The 25,648-nt window shown below is 41.0% G+C and overlaps 1 protein-coding gene across 1 annotated transcript in view; it reads right to left on the bottom strand.

The window, feature by feature from the left end:
- The window catches only part of dock2 (dedicator of cytokinesis 2), a 167,325-nt gene that overhangs the window by 118,730 nt on the left and 22,947 nt on the right, over positions 1–25,648 (bottom strand). Inside the window, exons 11-21 of the mRNA XM_088343674.1 lie at positions 23,945–24,020; positions 23,795–23,871; positions 21,174–21,424; positions 18,854–18,952; positions 18,714–18,786; positions 17,691–17,794; positions 17,426–17,627; positions 11,140–11,237; positions 8,297–8,386; positions 8,123–8,223; positions 343–477 (exon numbers count right to left, since the gene is read on the bottom strand). Of these exons, the coding sequence (XP_088199800.1) occupies positions 343–477; positions 8,123–8,223; positions 8,297–8,386; positions 11,140–11,237; positions 17,426–17,627; positions 17,691–17,794; positions 18,714–18,786; positions 18,854–18,952; positions 21,174–21,424; positions 23,795–23,871; positions 23,945–24,020 (1,306 nt within the window). The remainder of the gene's footprint in view (positions 1–342; positions 478–8,122; positions 8,224–8,296; positions 8,387–11,139; positions 11,238–17,425; positions 17,628–17,690; positions 17,795–18,713; positions 18,787–18,853; positions 18,953–21,173; positions 21,425–23,794; positions 23,872–23,944; positions 24,021–25,648) is intronic.

Genomic DNA, 25,648 nt, shown 5'->3' with positions numbered 1-25,648 from the left:
TGAGCATAGGCCAGCAGATTGCGTGTTTAAGGGCGGTATTTTGTCGAAATTCGCATATTGACAGGTCCCCATTGACTGACATAAATTGGGTATTACTTTCGTCTAACTTTCAGCAATAAAAATCATTCTGTTCTATGTAGGGTTCTCCGTTCTCCCTCCTGGCACATTGCAGCCTTGCACTCTGTTTCTGACCCTCATCATTGCCCTCAACGCATATTAGCGGCAATGACCCTTTAAGCGCCACCCTCGGCTAAACTTGTCAAAAACGATTAGCATGATGCAGGCCAACTGGCTCGCGTGTGGCCTAGAAATAATTACGGTGCATAAAAAAAAGATACTCACTGCGAGTAGAGCATGCGAGAGCGAACGATGAACTTGAAGATATACTCCAGGGATTTGAGGGTCCGCAGAATGGCTTCGCAGTGCTCCCCCCGGCTGGAGACGTCCAGGTACCTCTTCAGCACCGACATCAACCGTCTGCCGAGAAAAAGGAGAGTAGTGGAGTAGAAAATGGTTTTTACACCTGAGCTGACTCCCTTTCATATACCTGACTGTGTTTGTGATAGATGGTTCTAAAATATTTTCCGTTATATATGAGATATAAGACCGCTGTTCCATCCGACTACAGTAGACCCTGTGATACAGCGACCCCGCCTTACATCATATCAGTTTTACGGTGTGATCGTTTTTTATAGCATTTTCCAAATCATATGACATCAACAACAACTTATAGCACATAAAATATCAGCATTCCAAACATCCCTAAATTATATTGCCCAATACTAGTGTCTGAAATAACGTCTGCCCGGACGCCTGGGGCATTCATCTTTTACACCGGGCGTACAACTTACAAAACGTCTCCGCCCGGGTGGCCGACAACTTTTTCGAGAAAGGAAAAAACTTTCGGTTTTTTTGTTGTTGTTGTTGTTGTTGTTTTTTTCCAAATCAAATGTTTGCTTTTGTTCCGTTTTCGAAATCTTCGTTCGGTTTGAAAATTTCGGATTTTCGGTTCGTTTGGCAATTTGCATACTCGGCAGCCAATCAGAAGACTGCAACAAATAACTTCGTGCTCCCGGGCTTTCCCAAGCCTTATAAGCATATCATATCATATGCATGTCATTTTCCAAAGTAGACGCACAGAGAACACAAGAAAAAAGGATAAGTGGTTAGGAATCAGGGCAAAACCTCAGCCCGAGAAGATTCAAAAGAAGCTAGCACAATTTATGACGCTACAAAACGGAAACGCGGTAAGAGGAGTTCACGTGGCTTGTAGCAGATGACGCAACGCCAACATTGTATGAATGAAGATGAGTAAATGCAGGTACATACTGATGGCAGATGGAAAACAACGATGTAATATGCTTGCAATGAATGTTACAAGTAGATTTATAATAAACTTAATTTTAAAGTGTGGTTCTGTTATCTCATCTCATCTCATTAGCTGCACCGCTTATCCTCAGTAGGGTCGCGGGGGTGCTGGAGCCCATCCCAGCAATCATCGGGCAGTGGGCAGGGGACACCCTCAACTGGTTGCCAGCCAATCGCAGGGCACTCAGGGACAGACAACTCGCTGGCTCATTCACACCTAGGGACAATTTGGACCGGCCAATTCACCTGAAATGCATGTCTTTGGAATGTGGGAGGAAACCGGAGTGCCCGGAGGAAACCCACGCAAGCACGGGGAGAACATACAAACTCCGCACAGGAAGCCCGGTAGCTGGTAGCTTTTGCGATTAGTCGTCTTATTGTGTTTCAAGTTGTGAAAAATTGTTGTCTGCCCTGGGATCCTGTTACTTTTTATCATGAGACACTGCCAATACTCAACTTTTGAGTAATTCCAGCATCTTATTTTTCTGCAATATTACACAAAATAGGGTGCCCAAAACTTGCCTGTCTACTATTGGTTGATGTCGTATCAAATGCTGACCAGCAATTGGTTTATGTGACAATACATAAAGAATTGGATTTTTGTTTTTTGGCACCCGATTACGTCCTAAATTATCTCTTTTTTATATGTATATGCTGCTGTGGGATTATGAAAGTAGATGGAGAGCTACAAATAGTCCCCTAGCCTTTCTTCGGACATCGTTGCTATAGACAAGGGGTAGGGAACCTATGGCTCGGGAGCAATGTTTCCTCTAATTTTCCACGGGTCTGAGCGTTCACACAAAGTCGGTGAGCAAGGCTTGAAACAACAGTGAGCAACAGCAATCCCGAGTGTGGCAACTAAGTCATTATCAAAAATGTCCAAAACTTAACATCACGTTTTTTTTGCTGAGTTTCCGGCAATGCAAAAAAAAATTCACTTTTGAATGAATTGACTCATGTATTATTGCAAAGGTTGTTTCACAAGATCAATTTCTTTTTTTATTCCTGGTATCTTTTGTCGCATAATACTAACATTTTCTGGGGCATTTTTAGTCGGTTGCACGATACAAAACTGTATTTAATCACATTTTTTAGTGGAAGAACAATGTTGGCAACAAGATTGACTTGGTATAATTGGAAATTATTTGAATGCAACACAAACTTTTTCTTCTTTTTCCATGTTTTTTTCTATTTATTTTTAATTCCTTTAAAGAAAATCTTATTGTATTTATTTTTTCCTAGCTGTTACTTTTTTCTTTTTGTTCTCTATTTACTTTTTTCCTTTGTTTCTTTTTCTTTTTTTCTGGCTTTTTGCTGAATGTTTCCTCCTTTTTTCTCTTCCTTTTGTTTCTTTTTTTCTCAGCTTTTCACTACTTTTTAATTTTGGTATTTTTTCCCTTTTGTTCTATTCCCCCTTCCTTTAAGTCATTCTGTGCATAATTTTACATAATATTTGGTCATGTTTGGATTAAAGAAGCAAAAACAACCTGAAGAGCCGTTTAGGACCCGAAAGAGCCGGTTCCTTTTAGTGAGCCGAGCCGAAGAACCCGGTTCTCGAAAAACTCTACTGACTTGACTCAACTTCGTTATACTTCGACCTTAACTTCAAAATATCACATTTACAACACAACGTCAGGGGAACCCTTGTATTTTTACCTTCATGCACTGTAACTTTGACTTAATTCGCTTGTTTATTTTGTGAGCTGGCACTTCCTTCTCTCTCTCTCGCTCAGTGCAGTCTACACCGAAATTGAATATGACGATATGCTTAACGTTTGCAGTAATTTTTGACATTTTTACAAAAGAACTTTGCATGCACATTGTTTTGAAACCGTTATGAAGGACAAATTTCATGGAAAAAAATTGCCCCAACACTCTTAACTTAAGGTGGAAGACAAATTGTGAATGGCATATTTACATTGATTTGGGACACGGGATTTGGCATTATTATCATTTCATACATTTGATTCAACCATCAAATGACACAGAGTGAAATAAAATGTGCTGAAGAAGCAGCTTTTGTCTGGAGAGCGTGTTTAGCAGTTTCTTCAATTTTGTCTGAAAATATATGATGTGGCTCTCTCAATTTATTTTTAAAACATTTTTTGCTTTTATGGCTCTTTGGGTCAAAAAGGTTTCTGACCCCTGCTATAGACCTTCCACCTAATTGGCCCCAAAAAGTTTTATATTATATTATAATACGAATAGTTATAAGATTCCTGAAAAACAAATAATACTCTTGTCAGGTTCAAAGTGATGTCAGATTTCTAGTAAAAAATAGTTAGTTTTTTTAACTTTACTTTTAATAATAAACCTGGTAATAACATAGTAACACCATAGTATAATACCGTAAATTCCGGAATATAAGCCGCTACTTTTTTCCCAAATGTTCACCCCTGCAGCTTATTCAGTGAAGCGGCCAATTTATGTAATTTTTCTAACGGCCGCCAGCGGCGCTGGAGTATAAAAGGTAAGATTAAGACCAGTAGAATACATGCGCCGAGAAAGACTGCATCCTCTTAGTTTACGTTCAAATTGTCTGTATGACAGAAGTTCTTTCCGATAATGAGGAAGATGCCTTTGGTGGCGATAGTTATGTGGAGGAAGTTGAGGACGATCTACCGTTAGTTTCACAATTACGGGATGCTTTTATCTAACAGGCACGCTTGATGCATTGCGAGCGTGATCTACTAGCGCGTTGGTACCTTTCACAGGCATGGTTTGGGATGAAAGTTATATTATTATTATTAAAGCTTTGAAAACTCTGTCAGTGTACCGTCTTTCTTCGTAAATATGTGTAACCATGAATAATATGTATTTGCAACTGTATATTTTTGTAATGTATTTATTTTAGAGACTTGTTCTGTTTTGTGTTCTACGGGCCAATCAAAAAGAAGGAGCGGAGCTAATGCGGGCTGATGGGAAGTAAGGTAAAGCTGAGTTACCGGTAGATCTGTTTGTTGTCGCAGCGGACAATAGTGGATTTATATTTTTCCCACCCTTAACTTTGGAAATATACATTTTTTTTCCTTGGATTACTTTCAACGGGACCCGGACTTTACAAGTCTGCATCATACCTAAATTACGGGTATCATTTTCCATTTATAACGCCGACAGGAGATTTAGAATTGAGCACTATCTATTTAGATTAAACTTGTGATCATGTCACGTATTTTAATGCGGGTGCACGCACGCGGCTTATATAAAGGTGTGGCTTGTGTGAGTACAAAAGCGGCAATTCACCCAAAACTGGCGGGTGCGGCCTATAATCACGCGCGGCTCTATAGTCCGTAATTTACGGTAACAAGATAAGTTGTTCGAAATGCATATCAAACGGGATACCTGTTGAACTGGTTAGTGAGAAAAAGCAGCTCTCGGCTTGCAAAAGGTTGGGGACCTCTGCTTTATAGGTGCATTATACATACTCTCACTTCGTATGTTTTTGTCATTTTATTTCGATTTTATTTGAGGTAGCATTAGCTAATTGAAATAGGTTTCTATCTCACACTACACGGCAATTTCACGTTGCAATCCCCACCTCAGAACAGATTCATGTCATATCCTGGGGGTCTACATTATATAGTTCCACTCTTATCTTCTTTCTGAAATGCTCACTCCGACTCTCTCTTGCCAGTTATCTCAAAATCCCACTTGCTCCATTTGAAATTCCACATCATCGAGATGCAAAAAAAAGAAAAAAAGAAAAGGAAAATCCTCTCTCGTCCGGTGGGCCTTTCAGTCATGCATCAGAGACAAAACTGGAGAAGACTTAATGGTAATAAAAGCGCTCATATTTTGAAATACGGCGGGACGGCTGTTAGTCGAGATTAGAGTCGTTTCAGGGAGGCTTTTATTGTTTAAGAGGATTAAATGTAGTTTTAAGCCAGTTTGTGGCCTTCTTCTTTGCCATAAGTCGCAGACCTCTGGAGGCCTTTGCCTTTATTTATGACATAGATAGACGTTTGACCAGATGTTGGGGGTTAGATCGCCACTTCGGACCTAAAACTTTCAGAGCAAAATATTAAAAAATAGATCTGTTATTACTCGGGATGCACAATATTGGACAAATGTTGTCACAGTTATCGGCCCAATAGAAATAAAAAAAAACAGATTATTAGTCCATTAAGAGGAGTCCATGAATGTTACATCAGCTGTCATGGCTTAAAAAGATGTATTGTCAGAACGGAAACAGGACCCAATTGCGTTACGTTCCTCACAAGTTTTATTGAAGGGAAGAGGTAGGGCTACATCGACAATCCGGTGTTCGCTGGACGCGGGAAGAAAGTCGCTCTCGTACTCGGATTGTGATCCGAAGACGAAAGTGGATCTTCCGTAGTGAGCGATGACGGTGTCAGGGACGGAAAAACGGGTCGGTAGCCAGGACTGGAGAGCAAGGCGTGGTCGTAAACGAGTCGTAAGCCAGAACAGGAGAGTAGAAGCAGTCGGGGACAAAAAGGGTCATAAGCCGGGACGGAAGAGCAGACGTGGTTAGGAGCAAAACAGGTCGTAGCCGGGGACAGACGGGAGCAAAAACGGGACAGGTGGGAGTCAGGGTCGAAAAAGGCTTGCCTAGTATTCACCGAGGTTCGCAGACGGACTGACCACAGGGGACAGACAGGACTGGGTTCAAATACTGACCGGGAACTAATCAGAACCCGCAACAGTTGGCGCCAAATGAGCAGGAACAGGTGAGACACATCAGTAATCATAACATGTATATTAAGCATTCAAGTTTGTCATTAGAATATCATTTTTTTCCTATAGATGTAGGAACCCAACTCTAACTCTCTAGCGAGGAACCGGAGAGCTCGGCCAAGATACAATTCAAAGCATTAATGTTCCTTGTTAGAATGCATTTTGAATTTTCTATTCAAGTAGTGGCACAACTTGGTCGTGTCTCCTCTTTACCTCCTCTAAAGGAGTGTGAGGCAATGCCAAGTAAGGATTCAAAGTGTTAATGTTACTTGTTAGTGTGTATTTTGATTTTCTAGAGAAGTAGTAGAACAACTTGGATTTGTTTCCCCTTTACCTCTTCATAATGTGATGTAAATTGGAGAGCTGGGCTAGCTTGAAATATTTCAAGATTCATCAATATCTCTCATTAGAATATAATTTGCTTTTCAATAGAAGTTGTAGCACAACTTGGTTTTACATACTCTCTACCTCTTTATAATGTGAGCGAGGCACCAGAAGGCTCGGTCAAGATACGATTCTAAGCATTCATGTTCCCTATTAGAATACATATTGAATTTTCTATTCAAGCAGTGGCACAACTTGGTTGTGTCTCCTCTTTACCTCCTCTAAAAGAGTGTGAGGCACTGACACGTAAGGATTCAAAGTGTTTATGTTCCTTATTAGCATTTGTTTTGATTTTCAATAGAAGTAGTACAACAACTTGGATGTGTGTCCCCTTTACCTCTTTGTAATGTAATATAAACTGGAAAACTAGGCTAGCTAGAAAGATTCTAAGATTCATTTGTGTCCCTCATTAGAATATCATTTGATTTTCTATAGAAGTAGTAGCACAACTTGGTTGTATATACTCTCTACCTCTTCATAATGTGAGCAAGCTACCAGAAATCCCGGCCAAGATACGATTCTAATTATTCATGTTCCCTATTAGAATACATTTTGAATTTTCTACTCAAGTAGTGGCACAACTTCATGTCTCCTCTTTACATCCTATAAAAAAGTGTGAGGTACTGCCCAGTAAAGATTCAAAGTGTTTATGTTCCTCATTCTAATGTATTTTAATTTTCTATAGAAATTGTAGAACAACCTGGTCGTGTGTCCCCTTTACATTCTAAGAATCATTTATGTTCTTCATTAGAATATATTTTCATTTTTGATAGAAGCAGTAGCACAACTTGGTTGTGTCTCATCTCAGTTTTTTCATCGTTTGTGGGAGACACTGGAGAGCTCACGTAGTTAGAAGGGCTCTAAGCATGTATGTTCCTCATTAGATTATAGGGGCGGCAGTAGCCCCTCAGTAGCGCTCAGAAGGTAGAGCGCTCGTCTTGGGATCAAGGGATCCCAGTTCGAATCCCGGCTCGTCCGTGTTACATGTCGAAGTGTCCTTGGGTAAGACACTGAACCCCTGATACCCCCAATAAGCAGGTTAGCGCCTTACATGGCTGCAAGGCCGCTATTGGAAAATGTGGAGCACATTGTAAAGTGCTTTGGGAAGTCATTGACTTGAAAAGCGTTATATAAATCCAGATCATTTCATTTCATTTCATATTTTGTTTGTTTTTAAAGTAGTAGCACAGCCTGGTCTATCTGCTTTTTCACCTCTTTAATGTCAAAAATATTCCAAGCATTTATGTTCCCAATTGGAATACATATTAATTTTCCAAAGAAGTAGTAGCACAACTTGGTCGTGTCTCCTCTTTACCTCTTTTTAATGAAAACGAGACACTGAAGAGCTCAGCTAGTTTGAAAGATTCTAAGCATTTATGTTCTTCAGAATAGATTTTAACGTATTTTTTTTATAGAAGTAATAGCCTAATTTGGTTGTGTCTCCTCTCTACTTCTTATAATGTTGTTGGTTATCAGTATTAATCTCTAGAAAAAGGATCTTATTAGATAGCAGGAGGAAAAAAACTGTTGACCCTCTATTGTATTACACCTGAAATTTGAATCCCACACTTCTGAACTGTTAGGTAAATGTGTTGATCTCAGTATTTGTCTTTTTTTGCATCAATAATAAATAGAATATCCCAAAAGTAAATTTCTAATCACTATTAGAACCTACTTGTAGGCAAGCGTGGCACTGAAATGCTGTTTGATGTAGGCCTCCAACACCGTGTTAAAATGCTGAAATTTTCTGTCGGCGATGAGACTTATGATGTAGATCTGGCAGAAGACGGCAGAAGATCAATACAAAAATTATCTCAAGGACGATAATCGCGATTCGACGGCCGCTCACCAAGGCGTCAAAAACCAGGATGTCGTAATCGTCCGTTTGTGAATGTTCCATCATGATGTTAAACAAAGCATCCAAAGTGTCCTGCAGGAACTGCACAAGAGGAAAATGTGCTGAGTGGGCAGGAAAATCAGTTACCCCACTAAGGTGAACCCTTGTTTATCCTCAGAGTTTTGTTTCAACCACCAACAGTGATAGGTCAAATCGATGAGGTTCCAACCTTTATTTCATTTATGTTTTCGTAATAATACACAGGGTCGGGTAGAGTTACTTTAACTGGATTACTTTCAATTACTTTTGGATTACTCCAATACCAAATATGCTCATAAAAGACAAAATAAACTAAATATGAATAAGATGATGACTCACAACACGTGGTAAGCGTTCTCTCCTGGCTTTGATCTATTTGATCTCCGGCAAAACTAACATAAAATGCGACAGAAACAAAATGAAAATAAATCCAAACAGCTTGCCAACATCATTTTTGCCGTTCCATGTATTCCGTTACTCCCCAATCCTGCACAAAATTTAGTAATTGTATTCATATTTAGTTTCTTTTGTCTTTTATTAGCATATTTGGTATTGGAGTAATCCAAAAGTCATTGAAAGTAATCCAGTTAAAGTAACCCTACCCAACCCTGATACAGTAGGCCCCCAAGATATGACATGATCTGAGGTAGAGATTGTAAAGGTAAATATAAATATAGCAGGGGATAGAAACCTATGCTAATCAGCCAATGCATTCCGAGAAATCTTAAAATAAAAAATAGTAAATACTGTATGTATGTGTAATATATGTGCATATGATTAGATAACATGAATAAATATACTTGTAAAGGAAGAATCTTTGTTGTGACGTGACTCGAGCTGGTACAGTGAAGTAGCAGGTGGATGCAGAGGGCACAGGAGAAACAGAGAGATTTTAACACTTGACCTCACTTCACTTGTGATGACTGTCTTCCTCTAAAATACTATGTTGCCATAACTGCATCCTTATTTTTATGCTGAATAATTGTCCTGATTGTTGAATGGTTGTGGCAATACAACTCAACAAGATTCAATAACCCTCTTCATATTTCTTATTAATTTTCTTTTATCAAACATCACAGAATTACTAATGATATTGGTATGACACTGTCTAACTGAAATACAAAATAAAAACAAATGAAAGGAACAAGAAGTTCTGCAGAAGTATAAAGAAAAAAATAGATAAATAAAGTAAGCAAAATGTCACATTTCTTTGTAATTCCATGGTTATCATATTTTCGCTTCTACCTTTAGCATCGATGCAGTTCTAGGGACCCGTAGCAAATAAATACATACAGAAATTACAGAATTTTGTCAAGAATCGGAACAGGAGGAGAACCCAAATGCGTGAAGTTTCTCACAAAAGCTTTTCTTTTACTGGAAATGGGGCAGTCATGCACGTTAACCCAAATGCCAGTGATTCGGCGATCATTGGGCGGAAGACGTAAGGCAGTAGTCTGGCGTGAAATGACAGGAAGCCCGAGGCCGACGAAATCGATATCAATTGCTCGAGGAGATATCGGACAGATGGAGCGATACCGGACAGGACGGGACAGACAGGATTGATATCAAAACTGGAAATTAAACAGGACAAACTAGACGTGAACGAAACTGGAGATCGATATTAAACAGGACAAAATAGACAGGAACAATACCGGACAGAGGTTCGTTGATGGACTGACCAAGGGTGAGTGAGAGCACTGAGCTTAAATACAGCCAATCTGCAAACGAGCCGCAGCTGGCACCACACGGGCGGGGCCAATTGGGCGCCATGGCAACCGTGACAGTATTGTATTTTTGACTTGCAAAGTTGTTAGGAAGCACACAAGATTCTGAGGTCATTAAAAAGGTGTTGTGGGAGGTAGTTCGGCCAATAGCATATCTTCACTGTCATCCCGTGTTATTTTCGATTGTTCTCGATTGTTCTCAGCTCAGGGATGCTGCTGGAAATGTGAATTTCCCTTCGGGGATGAACAAAGTATCTATCTATCTATCTATCTATGACGCCATGGCGCAAACCAAAATTATATTTGATTTTGACGAATAGACAGGCACATAGGCATCATAAATTGGAAAGTAAGAATTGTATAAGTGAGATGGCATTAAAAATGATGTCGTATACTTGGGAAAGTACCGTAAAAAGAGTCTGAAAACACTTGTTAACCCACAACGTGAAGTAAAAATGTCATAAGGCGGGGATGTTGTATCCTGGGGCTCTACTGTACAATTAAATTCTCTATTATACATTAAAACCAAAGAAGAAATGTTTTTGTTTCGTTTTGCATACAAATTAAATGACAACATTATTAACGCTTAAGAAGAGAAGAGGGCAGCACTGCGGCGCAGTGGTTAGCGCGTGTGCGGCGCAGTTCTGAGGTCACAGGTTCAAATCCAGCTACCAGGCTTCCTGTGCGGAGTTTGTATGTTCTCCCCGTGCTTGCGTGGGTTTCCTCCGGGCACTCCGGTTTCCTCCCACATTCCAAAAACATGCATTTCAGGTGAACTGGCCGGTCCAAATTGTCCCTAGGTGTGAAGAGCGAGTGAGTTGTCTGTCCCTGTGTGCCCCGCGATTGGCTGGCAACCAGTTCAGAGTGTCCCCTGCCCACTGCCCCGAGATAGCTGGGATGGGCTCCAGCACCCCCGCGACCCTACTGAGGATAAGCGGTGCAGATAATGGATGGAAAAAGAGAAGAATCGGAGAGACTGTACACCTCATCGGAATGCAAAACACAATGCGAATCGGTGAAAAGTCAACCGCGTTATAGCGAGGGTTTACTGTATTTCATGACGAGATACCAGTAGTCAGAAAAAAAGCTGACCTTGACCACCTCCTCTCCATCAATGAGTTTCAGTTTCTCCAAATTCTCTCGCAGGAGTTGCGGTTGCGTCCTCCATTTAAGAAGCCCCAGCAGGCCGACTGCAAAAAAAAAACACAAAAGAAAACGAAAAACAATAGAGTTTTATCGCCCGCCTCTGAGCGTTGTCTCATTTCGGAATGAATATTGATTAAAGCCTTTGAATTGTTAACGACTTCCTGGACCTTTCGTGTGTGTCCTCTCATTTGTTGGCACATTTTTAGAAAGAAGTAGCACGATAAAGTCCGGTGCACTGACTCTGTATTCACATTAAAAAAAAACGTTTCCATAGAAACACGCATCTTTTTGACCTTTAACAGTGAAATCTATAACACCTGCAATGCAGTAAAGACAAAAAAACGTTTTTCTATAAAATATGAATCATTCATGTTCATATCCTCAAGCAGGGTGGCTAACATGAGTGGCTAGATAAGGAAAAAGTGGGGAAAAAAAGCACCAGATGCTTCAGCAACCATCACATGCTGGTCTAGTTAAAAATCACATTTCCTTAGAAACCTAAATGTCCAATCACTGGTGAGATACATTTCGGACCAGTCTGAGGGCTACTCATATCTTGGGGGGCTACCTGGGGCTCACGAACACCACCTTGGAGACACATGTTTAAGCAAAACGTAGGGAAACAAAAAAAGAATTGAGGCAAGAGTGAGAAGTACAGAAAAAGGGAGAAAGGGGAGACATAGAAAAAGATCAAAAAGAGAAGAGAAGGAAAGAGAAAGAAAAAGAGAGAAAAGGGAAGATAGAGAAAAGAAAGAGAATAGAAATAAATGGAAAGACAAAGAAATACAAAACAAAATGGCAAAAGAAAGATATAAAAGAAAAGAGAAAATAAAAGAGACATTAAGAAAGAAAGAGAAAAGGGAAAACTAAAAAGTAAAAAGAAGGACAGACAGAGAGAAATCAAAAGAACTAAAGACAAAGAAAGAGAGAGAGAGGGAGTAAGAGAGGGAGTAAGAGAGAAGAAAAAAAAGAGCTAGAGAAAATAAAATAAGAGACAGAGAGAGAATTAAAAAGACAAAGTAAGTGAGAGAGAATGAAAGAAAAAAGTGTGTGTGAGAGAGAGAGGGAGAGAGAGAGAGAGAAAGAGCAAAGAAAAAGAGAAAGAAATACAGAAAATAAAGTAAGGGAAACAGAAAAAAGAGAGAAAGCCACAAAGAGAGTGTGTGAGAGAGAGAGAGAGAGAGAGAGACAGAGGAGAAAAAGAGTGAGAGATTATGTGAGAGAAAGAAAGCGAGAGAAGAAAAAGAGAGCTAAAGACAGAATAAAGTAAAAGAAAGAGAGAGAAATAAAAAGACAAAGTGAGTGAGAGAGAGAGAGAGAGAAAGAGAGAGCAAGAAGAAAAAAAGAGAGAGAAAGAGAGAGAGAGAGAGAGAGAGAGAGAGAGAGAAAGACAAAAAAGAGAAAGACAAAAAAGAGAAAGAGAGAGAGAGAGTGAGAGAGAAAGACAAAAAAGAGAGAGAGAAAGAAAGGAAAGAAGAAAAAGAGAGAGTAAGAGAGATAAAACAAAGAGAGAGAAAAAGAGTGAAAGAAAAAAATACAGCTACGGTGTCTCAGTGAGTGTTAGCCTTGGACATATTTAGGGCCTGATCCACCCATGGCCCGCATGTTTGACACCCCTGCCCTAGAGGTAGCCAACCTGGGAGGAGTGGCTAGACCCCCCTATACGTCTCCACATCTGCACTTCATTATTCCGGCTCTTTATATTGACTGTGCCTAACAGCAAAGGTCGTCTGGTCATTGCCATTGTCAGGTTTGGATATCACTTTGTACATTTGATGTTAAACAAACCTCAATTAGTGAGCACATCTGCTTTAAACTCCTTTACATTTAAAACCGGAAAAAAATATTGGAAATGTCAAGGAGGTTGAATACTTTGGCTCGGCACCGTATGAACCTGCACATCTGGCGCTTGACCTTCAACGACCCTGGCGACAAAAAAAGGCTGATTGAAACAAAGGTTAATGTTCATTATGGTGATGGACTTGATTCCTAGGTAGCAGCTGTTGCTTGGCACCTGCATCACATTTTGTGCATGTGGGAGTTGTGAATACCTGGGTAATATTATGGGCTGCCATTAGTGGGATATAACACGGTACGCTAGGACTAAATACACACGCTTAAGAATGTACTAGATTAAAAAAACATGAGTCATCTAATTTGTGAACAGGTCACCATTACATAAGCCGACCTTGCCCTTGGCTCATATTATAACAACTTTTAGAATGTTAACTGAATCTGAATTAAAGGACTCACCATGAGGTCACACTTCAATTCTATTGGGTAATGCAGACATTTATTCCAATGTACTTTATTTTCTAAAAAATAACTGGGAAAAAAAAATCACTATTCTAATAGGTCTGGAATTTATATTCTTGGACTGACGGATACAGTTTGTTTACTTGTAATTTTTATGGGCTTTCTTTAAAACAGGTGTCAAACAGGCGGCCCGCGGGCCAAATCAGGCCCGCTAAGGGATTGAATACGGCCCGCGAGACAACACCCAGAGAAGCGCAAGAGAAAAACAAGCTGTAGGTTGAAATATGTCAACTTGATGTTGCCAAAGAAAGGTGCCTCGAACAAAGACACTGTACTTGTATTTATTTCCCTCTTTCACACACTCTCTCTCTCTCTCTCTCTCTCTCGCTTTTCCACCCCTTTTTTCCCACTCTGTCTCTTTCACTTTCTGTGTCTCTCTTTTTCTCTTCCTTTGTTGCTCTTTCTCTCTCTGTGTCTTTTAGCCTCTTTTGCTCTAACTTCCTTTTTTCCTTTTCTCTCTTTTCCCTTTCTCTCTTCATACCCTCCGCGCTTTCTTTTCTCTTTTCTTTCCTGTCTTTCCATATCTCTTTGGATTTCTTTATTCCTCTCCCTTTCTTTTCCCCCTCTCTCACGACTTTTATCTTTTGTTTCTCTCTCTTTTTCTTTCTTTGTCCCGCCCCCTCTCCTTTTCCCTCCCTCTTTCTCTTATTTCTTTATCTCGTTTTCTTTTTCTTTAATCTACTAGTCCGGCCCCCGACAGAATGTTTGTTCTATCATGTGGCCCCGAGTTAAAATGAGTTTGACACCCCTGCTTTAAAAAGACGGTATGTAATGATTCAACACTAGTATTGGAAGAAGACACTGTTGTAGAATAATGAAGTCGGAGCTTATCGACATAATGAGGACACATTTGTTTAAACAGGAAATTCCAGGCTTGTTTCTCCCGAGTCTAAATGTCGACGAAGCTGTCGGGAACTTGGCTGGGTCACGGCGACTGTCGTGATTGCCGATTTGGAGCACCTGCGGCGGCTTGATTAGCGCCAACAGCCCGGACAGCTGATTGGTGGACACTCCCTTTTTAAACCCCCGGCTTCCTCTTGATGGCTGTCAGATCGTTGTGAACTGTTGCCTTCAGCTCAGTAAGCCTTTTTGTCCGACTTCGTTTTTGCCGTTTTTTCCTGCCTGATCTTTGTTACCGACCCGTTTCCGGACCTGACTTTGCCCGTTCCTCCTGCCTGTTACCTGACCTGTTTTGCCCGTTACTTGCCTGCCTCCTGCTACCGACCTGCTTGCCCCTCTTCGACACCGCTATCGCCCGCCAGAGAAGTGCCACTTCCGCGTCCCCGAACGACCTGCTCCCCAAAACCAACGTTCACTGGATTGTGGTTGGCAGCTTACGTCTCTTTCTCAATAAAACTAAGAAACTAACGGGTTCCTGTCTTCGTTCCAGGTGCCTGACAGGCGACATGGCTGAGATGGGTCAATTCTGAGAGGAACACTGTCAATTCCTGGAAGCATGCACTTTGAGAGGACGCAAAAAGCAACATGTGATATTTCTGACGGGATGTTTTTGCTCCGGAGGGTATAAGAACGCTGATTGTTACTTAGACGAATGAGAACGCTGTTTTGAACGCTGACGAACATCAATAAACAACGTCTCCCTCTCCGTCAAACTTCTCTGCTCTCTGTGTATATTCCTGGGGCGAGGCAATACGGTCTGTTCCGAAAACATACTACGTAAGTTTGAAAGATACCATTCGGCGAAATTTCGAAGTCTAACTCCATATTTTATTGCTTTATTTTCAGCTAGAGAACATGAAATTTGCTGATAACCCCTGCCAGAGACAATTAAAGGCCGACCGAGCTGGATATAACCGGAGCAGTTTAAAAGAGCCAATAACTGGAGTTGGTCAGAGCTGTTGGAAGTGGCTAATTTTAGCAGCTAGCGGGATAAGCTACTAAAAAAGGCCAGTAAATGATTGCAAGAGCAAACGAGCTGGGTAGAACTGGAGCAGATGAAAAGAGCAAATAATTGGAGTTGGTCAGAAATGGTTTAACTGGGAGAAACTACTAAATAGGCTAGTAAACGAGTGTCAAGCATTGGGACCTAATATCATGGAACTCAGCAAAGTTCTCTTGCATGAAAAGCCGTGGAAGGCGACGAGAGGACAAACCACAGACACCAACAATAACAGTATTGTCTAGTGGAGAGCCATAGCACATAGCAGATTGGCTAAAGTGAGTGACTAGAGAAGGAAACCGTAGGAAAAATACACCAGACTTTAGCAACATTCAGTTGCATAAGCATCTGTGGAAGGCGAGTGACACTAAAAGACGTAGCACAGCAGCTAACAATAACAATAATGTCTTGTGACGAGCCTCCGCAGGAGCCAAGTCGCTGACAAAGGTGGCTAGAGAGGGAAAGAGTGGGAGAAATAAAGCACCAAATGCCTGAATAACGTAACCAGCGACGTTTCTTTGAATGAGCAGCAGTGGATGGTGGCTGAAGGATGAAGCAGTATGTCTAGTGGGAAGTCATAGCTTGCAGCCAAGTGGCTAACATGAGTGGCTAGAGAAAGAAACAGTAGAAAAAGAGTGGATGAATCGCTTGAATCGCAGAAATCGCCGACATTCGCTGGCATGAGAAGCTGTAGAAAGTGAGTGACGCTGAAGGATGAAGCAAGAGCAGCTAACAATGACAAAAGTGACTCGTGGCTAACACGAGTGACTAGAGAAGGAAAGTAAGATGTTATCAATTAGGGTATTTTGAATCATCGTCCAATGGTGAAAAGATGCTATTAAAAATGTACTCTTCCAGTCAGGTAGATTTTCTTTAGTCTTTTTATCCCGCCCGCCTTGCCAAATTAGTGTCCCCAAATTAATGGGCGCTAATGGGAATTTCGGTATCGTTCCGATCCAATTAAATACATGATAGTATCGCTCGACACTGATCCGATACCAAAACATTTTGGTTGGAAATGTCATTATCATTGAATAATTGAAGAACCAAATAAGCAGCAATGTTATGAAAATAGGAATACCATATAACAATGTCAACTAGAGAACTAAAATACCTTCCATAGCACAATTTTTTCAAAATAAAGTCAGTGGTGACAATCAATTTACATGTGTTTGTTCAGGAACTGTAAGACGGTTACAGTTTTATTTGCAGCTCATTGCTTTCGGTAGAGAAAGCTTTTGTTGATTATTTTATGCAAATGTGCGGCGTTGCCACAGTAGCAAACTACTTTACCAAACAAATTACACGTGGCATTTTCTTTTTCTGTCCACACCACGTTGCACTTCCTGTTTGCTATAAGTGTGCCTGTCAGTCACTCACTCAACCTTAAACTCAGAGAGTGGCCGAGGATTCTGATGAAAGAGAGAAGAGGAATGCTATCTACGTTGAGGAGCGCCGCGTAGAGCGAATTGGTGGAGGAGTCATGCATCGATCCAGGACAATAGTATCGATCTGATTAAAAGGTAAGACTGAGCTTAAATATATCCAGCCTGACCCGGCCCGCGTGTAATAAAACCCAAACATGACAAATTAACTCTATTTGAGGGACTGGGTTCCAAGCAAACCTATATTTTCAGAATTTTTTGTGAGGACTCGGGAGGAAAAGTAGGGGTGCTTCTCGAAAGAGGGCTACGAATCTCATTGTGTGAATCTTCCACATAGAAAAAAAACCAGAACTATGTCTGGTGGATACTTTTCTTTGAAAAGTCAGCGAGATATGAGCAGGGCCCAAACCCGAACGTAATGATTGACATTTTAGGCCGATTTTGGACTCGGGCTTAAAATCTCACCTTTATTCTGATCCAAGAACGTGTTTAGTATCTTTATTATTGATATTTGGATTGATTTTTGAGAGGTTTTGTGTTCCTCCGACATTTAGTTACATAATTTCACTAATTATTTCCAAAATTTGTCTTTTTTTTGTCCTGTAAGATGAAAAAAAACAATGGTAGTTACCATTCTGGGTGAGCTTGGTAGAACAGACCAAGGTAGAGATGGTGAAGCTGTCCCTGGAGCTGACGGACAGGCCGTTGCCGCCTCCACTGACGTTACTGGTGCTGCGGCTCAGTAGCGCCATCTTGTGGAGGTCACCATCGTGGTGGCGGGTGGACGGCAAGGACAAGTAGCAGTTGACGTCTTCCATGCGCTTGTTATCACCCTATGGCAACAATGACGTCAGGTTTTCAGTAAATACGGTTTGTTTACCCTAAGAAATTCTAACCTTGAAGACCACAAGGTCATGAGGACCATCCTGAAGAACCGTCCCGTCGTTCTTCATCAGACAAACAAAGGCCATGGCAAACTTTTTCTCGCTCTTGTCCTTGGCTACAGCGCCACGCGGAGGAGGAAGAGAAGAAAGCACGTCAGGAGACTACAATAGACCCCCGTGATAAGGTGACCCCGCCATACGACGTTTTCACTTTATGGTGTGGAAGTTTTTTCTGCCCCTCTTTGCGGCATTTTCCTGACCATACCACATCAACAAGAAATTAAAAATATTTTTCCTCGATTTTCCTTTTAATGTTTTTGTGTGGACCACTAGAGAGCAGATGATACTGGTATCCTGTCACCATGTGAGAATACCGTAATCCCTCGGTTATCGCGGTTAAAGTGGACCAAAACCACCTGCGAAAAGTGAAAATCCGCGAAGTAGCGACGCCTCTTCAAAAATGCTTAATTTTTTTTATTTTTTTTTTTTTTATTATTATTCTATAGACCTACGTAGCTCTGAACCCGCAAAGTAGTAACGCCCCTTCAAAATTGCTTAAAAAAATTATTTTATTTATTATTATTTTTAAATTATTTTATTATTATTATTTTTTAGGCCCGGTTAATGGGGACCAAAACCACCCGCGAAAAGTGAAAATCCCCAAAGTAGCGACGCCCCTTCAAAAATACTAGACCAGCTCAAGCCAGAGCACACCATAGATAAGTAAAAATAACTTCTCATCTTTCCTTTTCATGCACAGTATATTGATTTATAACGCTATTTATTAATACATAAATTACAAATTAGTACATGTACAATATACCTTTTTGGTGTTGTAATGCGTTTATGTGTATTTATCCCTCACTATACAGCAATTTCACTTCGTGATCCCATCTCAGAAAGGATTATTGTGATATCCTGGGGGTAGTCGACAACTTCCTGTCTAATCAAGTATGTAATGACAGTGAAAGTACTTTTCATCCTATTTTGTGTCGCGTTACAATCGAGGGAATAATGTCAGCGGGCGAGTCTCACACTCTTGAGATGAGCGATGTCGGAACATGAAGCGGAGATGGATTTTGTGCATTTCCTCCAGAGGGACAGCCACCTAGAGGGCAAAAAAAGTCAGGATTGAAAGGAGAGTAAATAACCATCTGACTGTGAGGAAAACATACCTTTAACGTCTCCATCCAACGAGGTTGTTTGACTTGGTAGTAGATAACTGATCTGTATTCACTTGTTGGCTTATCCCCTGCTCCAAGACAGATTGAATTCTGGGGGGAAAAGGATGTTTTATCGGTGAAACACTCAAACAATATGACCAGAACTGACATTTGCAATAACTGATCTCGGATACAATCAGGAAGTGGAGATCAATCAGCTCATGCCAAATTCCCCCCTCTCAAAACTAGTTACATCCAATATTCCCTCTAAACTTCCACAGGTCTGAGCGTTCACACAAAGTGGGTGAGCAACGCTTGAAACAACGGTGAGCAACGGCAATCCCAAGTGTGGCAACTAAGTCATTATCAAGCATGTTCAAAACTTGACATCAAGTTACATTTTGCTGAGTTTCCGGCAATGCAAAATTATTTTTCACTTTTGAATGAATTGACTAAGTATTGCAAAGGTTGTACGGCCTACAAACGTAAATTGTTTTTACAATTCTTTCACAAGATTTCCATTTCTTTTTTTTTCCTGGTATCTTTTGTCACACAATACTAACATTTTTGGGGGCTTATTGAGTCGGTTGTAAGATACAGAACTGTATTTAATCGCATTTTTTAGTGGAAGTACAATGTTGGCAACAAGATTCACTTGATATAATTGGAAATTATTTGAATGCTACACAAACTTTTTTTCTTTTCCTTGTTTTTCTTTTTTTTTAATCCCTTTAAAAAAAATCTTGTGTTTATTTTTTCCTAGCTGTTACTTTTTTTCTTGTTTTTTTTGTTCTCTATTACCTTTTTTCCTTTATTTGTTTCTTTTTCTTTTTTTTCTGAATTTTTCTTGCTCTTTTTTTTCTCTTTTTCTTTCCTTTTGTTTCTTTTTTCTCAGCTTTTCACTACTTTTTAATTTTGGTATTTTTTTTCTTTTTTGCTCTATTTTCTCCCCTTCTTTTAAGTCATTTTGTGCATAATTTTACATAATATTTGGTCACGTTGGGATTAAAGAAGCAAAAACAACCTGAAGAGCCGATTGGGACCCGAAAGAGACGGTTCTTTTTAGAGAGCCGAGCCAAAGAAGCCTGTTCTCGAAAAACTCTACTAACTTTACTCAACTTCGACATTGACTTCAAAATACCGCATTTAGAACACAGTGTCAGGATAACCAGAGTATTTTTACCTTCATGCACTGTAACTTTGACTTAATTCGCTTCTTAATTAGCTAGTTCGAGTCCTGATTTTTGTGATCTGACTAGATTTTCTTGTGCGCAAAAAAGCTCTGGGTAATGCGCACACACGCAGCTTAGAGGAAACATTGGTTACATCATGTCTGTACCTACTGGGATTTCAAAGTGACAGTGCATCACTTGTCTTGGCAAAATTCCGATGCCTAATTCTATCTTTTCGGGTGGGTAAGGATGAATTTTAGCGAGAAACAGGACGTTGCAAGTGACCAAACGAGATCCAAGTGGATAACATGAGAGGCTAAAGAAGGAAACAATGAAAAAAAGATGCCGAAGTGTCGGAACTGGACGATCATCGCATGCTCAACTCTGTGCATGCTAAATACACCACCGTGATGAGCTAACCAAAAATATCAGCTCCTTCTCGTTGCTTAATATCATTAGAAATATTGTTGGAATTTTAACTATAAGAATGTACCAAACGTTTACCAAAATGTTCGAATTAGTTATCTGACTCCATTAACCACTCGTTTGAAGACAGAAATGACCAGGAGGCCGGCAATTCCACACGGGCGCGGAATTATGCCTAACAATAGATCTAGTACAAAGTCTGGGGCTCAGGTCCCTTATCCAACAGAAGACGACCCCCATGCGAGTTGCCCAGGATAATTTATACATTTCAACAAACAAAGCAAAGACATGCTACCACTTCCCTATTGGCTATGTGTCATCTGCAGCTAACTTTAGCTTTGTCTTATTGGTTGTCCTCTCCCCGCAGGATGGCATGTCGGCTCTTCCCATGGGCTTGCCAAGGCAGTTGTTTGTGATTAACCATCTCACACAACAGCGCCTTGACGTGTAGTTCGTTCTGCGTCAGCACACCCACGCATCCTGTTATCAGAAGTGCGGCTCGTCTTGTACAAAACATCTTCCACCTATGTATTTCACACAGCCTGCCCTGACCTGACCTTTTATTGTACATTGAATTAAAGCACAGTCAGTTAATATATTTATTGCATTAAACTGGATACATGCAACTTGTAGTCAATCGTATAAAATCCTTTAATATCTAAATCTAAAATCATGTTGATGGGATAGTCCATCTGTTTTTGGAGATCTATTTGAGTGACTAGGATTGTATTTACCTGTACGACCTTTCCCTTGTGGTCACAAACGCACATGAGGACCTCTACGTTTTTCTGCGCCGTCTTGTTGTATTTGTCAAATTCGCCTCCCTGCAACGTGATGTAAATGTCGTTGCGGATGTCTCCCGGCATGATGATCTCTGGGAAACCGAGCTTGCGCGCTACCGCCGTGCTGCGGTCTACCAGGTGAGGGGATTCCTTGCGGATTTGCACCATGTCGCCCACCAGGGCCTTCATGGTCACCCACAGACCTGAAATCGATTTCTTTGGTTATCAATAGAAATGTGAGAATTCTATTTTTTGTTCTTGCTAGCTCACATTGGCATCTTGGCACACTTGCCGTTGTTCTATCAGGGTGTGGGTATTTATCCAGTGCGGACCTCCTTTCATGTTTTGTTTAGTTAGAGCCAGGTAGTATCAGACCATTAGGTTTCATGTTCTCCGCATCTTTGCTTTTTTGTGACTGTTCTACCGACATGCAAGTATGTATATTACACGTTTTGTTTAATTAGAGTAGAGTTTAGGGCAGCACGGCGGCGCAGTGGTTAGCGCATGTGCGGCACAGTTCATGTCTTGGGAACCTCCTGCGTGGGTTCAAATCCAGCTCCAGACTTCCTGTGCGGAGTTTGTATGTTCTCCCCGTGCTTACGTGGGTTTCCTCCGGGCACTCCGGTTTCCTCCCACATTCCAAAAACATGCATTTCAGGTGACTTGGCCGGTCCAAATTGTCCCTAGGTGTGAATGAGCGAGCGAGTTGTCTGTCTCTGTGTGCCCTGCGATTGGCTGGCAACCAGTTCAGGGTGTCTTCTGCCCACTGCCCGATGATTGCCGGGATGGGCTCCAGCACCCCCGCGACCCTACTGAGGATAAGCGGTGCAGCTAATGAGATGAGATATTAACATTTTTGGGGGCTTATTTAGTCGGTTGTAAGCTACAGAACTGTACTTAATTACATTTTTTAGTGGAAGTACAATGTTGGCAACAAGATTCACTTGATATCATTGGAAATTATTTGAATGCAACACAAACTTTTTCTTCTTTTTTCCGTGTTTTTTTCTACTTTTTTTTTAACTCCTTTAAAAAAATAACTCATTGTGTTTATTTTTTCCGAGCTGTTTCCTACATTTCTTTCTTTTATTTTTTTCTGGCTTTTTTCTAAATTTCTCCTTTTTTTCTCTTCCTTTTGTTTCTTTTTTTTCAGCTTTTTACTACTTTTTAATTTTGGTATTTTTTTCTTTTTTGTTCTATTCCCCCATTCCTTAAAGTCATTTTGTGCATAATTTTACATAATATTTGGTCATGTTGGGATTAAAGAAGCAAAAACAACCTGAAGAGCCGTTTAGGACCCGAAAGAACCGGTTCCTTTTAGTGAGCCGAGCCGAAGAAGCCGGTTCTCGACAAACTCTACTGACTTTACTTTTCAACTTCTTTCGACATTGACTTCAAAATATCGCATTTAGGACACAACGTCGGGGGAACCCTTGTATTTTTACTTTCATGCACTGTAACTTTGACTTAAATCGCTTCTTAATTAATAATTTTGAGCCCTCATTTTTGTGCGCTGAGAATGTGCCAGCAGTGCGCAATCGCGCATGCGCGCAGCTTAGAGGGAACACTGGTCCTGGTCCTTATTTTTAATATATCAGCATTTGAGTTAAAAGAACCAGGCTAAGGTTTAGGCGAACCTCACAGCAACCTGCATGTTTTTGGTGATTGAACTTAGTTCACAAAAAAGCCGTGTAGTATTTCGCGAACCATTATCCTCCGAGTACTGCTGCGAGTGGGGGCCAGCAGAGCGCAGTTTTTTGTTTGTTTAGCTGGCTCTTTTTTGCCTCTCTGCACACTACTGGTGTGGCTGTGATCCATTATCACCTATCGCATATTACTGCGAGCAGGGGCTGGTAGAGCACACTTTTGGGCTTAGCACCTCTTTTTTTGCCGTTCTGTCCACCAAAAAGTGAACTGCACTTGTGCAGCTGCGATTGACTGTCTCCAGCAGAGCGCACTTTTGTTGGACTCTAGGGGTCCTTTTTTTGCTTAAAATAAACTACACTAGTGCTACTGTGATCCATTATCCCCAATTACATATTGTTAGGAGCTGAGACCAACAGAGATCGCTTTTTTCAAGGGAGCGTTTGACTCTGGCCCACCTAAAAATAAATTCACGGTTGTGGCCCCGATCCATTATCCCCGATTGACTGAGAGCAAGGGCCAGTAGAGCGCAGTATGTTCGATTTGAGCCACTGAAGCATGCCATTGTGACACTCTTAAAATGAACTCCACTTTTTTTTACTGTGATCCATTATCCCTAGTCAACTATTGCTGAAAGCGAAAGGTCAAATTTGTGCCATACATTGCGGTTCTTTTTTTCTTTTTTTCATATTTAGTGCCTAAAATGAGCAGCGCCCTTGCAGACATGATCCACTATGCCCAGTCCATTATTTCTGCTCGGCATAGTAAAAATTGATAACGGGCTACTTTTTGCATATCCCACTGCCCCAAGACGACCGGGATGGACTCCAGCACCCCCGCGACCCTACTGAGGATAAGCGGTGCAGATAATGGATGGATGGCATGAGCGCTCACAGCAAGACAGAAAAGTGCCGGCAGAACAACTCTACCTTGGCCGCCGCTATCCCCTCGGGACGTGGTCACTTTGCTCAGAAAGGTGTGCAGAAAGTCATTCTCCGCCACGACCCTGCGCACACGCCGCCGTCAATGTTACCTTTCTGCTCGCCGAGTGACATTTGACTTTCGCCGCAAGCACATACGGAGAGAAAGGGATGAAAAACTGCTTTTCCTCGTCGCATTCTACCTTCCCTTTAATGAGGTCGCTGATGTCCATTACTGTAAATGAAATAAAAGGGAAAAGAGGAAAATATACAGTGCTGTGAAAAAGTCATTGCCCACTTCCTGATTTCTGAGGTTTTTAGTTTAAAACAGATTAAAAACTCATAGTTTAGACCAGGGGTGTCAAACTCATTTGAACTCGGGGGCCACACGATAGAACAAACATTCTGTCGGGGGCCGGACTAGTTTATTAAAGAGAAAGAAAAAGAGAGATAAAGAAATAAGAGAAAGAGGGAGGGAAAAGGAGAGAGGGCTGTGACGGGGGACCGGACCAGAACGGAGGCAGGAGGCAGGAAGGGAGAACTCATTTGCGTTGACGATCAAAACTTTTATTTAGCAAAATAAAAGTCGTCCAAATCTCAGGGACAAAACAGAACAAAAACAGGCTTTTACTCAAAACGTGAAAACACAGGTTTCCTCCGAATCAAACAAAACAGGACAGAGCAAAACAGAATGGAAAATGCAGACAGAAAATGCAATGAGCCAGCACCCGCAAAACCCAAAACCCCCCTTAAGAAGCAAACGCACAAATTAGGCGATCTGCTTCAGCTGTTGCACAGGGGGCGGGGCCGGCCGGTTGCCACGGGGCCCATGCTGGACACGACAAGGGCGGGACAAAGAAAGAGAGAGGGAGAGAGTGTGACAAACAAAAGATAAAAAGTCGCGAGAGAGGGGGAAAAGAAAGGGAGGGAAAGAGAGAAATCCAAAGAGAGAAATAGAAAGACAGAAGGAGGGAAAAGAGAAAAGAAAGTGCGAAGGGTATGAAGAGAGAAAGAGAAAAGAGAGAAAAGGAAAAAAGGAAGTTAGAGCAAAAGAGGTCAAAAGAGAGAGAGAGAGAAAGAGACAAAGTGCAACAAAGGAAGAGAAAAAGAGAGACACAGAGAGTGAACGAGACAAAGACAGAGTGGGTGAAATGGGGTGGAAAAGAAAAAAAAAGAGAGAGAAAGAGAGAGAAATAAATACAAGTACAGTGTCTTTGTGAGAGGCACCTGGCTTTGGCAACATCAAGTTGACATTTCAACCTGCAGCTTGTTTTTCTCTTGCGCTTCTCTGAGTGTTGTCTCGCGGGCCCGCCTGTTTGACACCGTGGTTTAGACTCACAGATAAAAGATTTTAATTTTGGGCCATGGTGCCTAGTTCTATAATAATTCGATACTGGAGCAAGATACCGGACAGGACAGGACAGACGGGATAGATACCGGATACTGGATACAACAGCAAGATACCGGACAGTGGAATGCTCTTCCCCTGAGATTCGATCTGCAACCTCAATGGAAATGTTTAGATTTAAGTTTAAAACACTTCTATTCTATAGCATATGAATAACCTATATTTTATGTTGATAATATCTGTGTATTATTTGCCCTCATGTAGGTTTTAGATCAGGGGATGGTGTGATAATAGTCTGTGGTCTGCAATAATATGTGGTCTGTGCAGCCCTTTGAGACTCTTTGTGATTAAGGGCTATACAAAGAAACATGACTTGACTTATCAGTCACAAAGGTTTTAAATGATCCAACCAATTTTTGATATCATTAATAAAATATTCAAAAAATTGACTAATTGCCCCCCAAACCTAATAAAACGGAAAGCAAACATTTACGATAATTGGTAATGGGTCTTTC

Source organism: Urocampus carinirostris, chromosome 9, assembly GCF_059441175.1.
Source record: "Urocampus carinirostris isolate Australia breed hairy pipefish chromosome 9, RoL_Ucar_1.0, whole genome shotgun sequence".
Classification (NCBI taxonomy): Eukaryota; Metazoa; Chordata; class Actinopteri; order Syngnathiformes; family Syngnathidae; genus Urocampus; species Urocampus carinirostris.
Note: the sequence above shows the minus strand (reverse complement) of the source record. Positions and strands in the feature narration are given on the sequence as shown.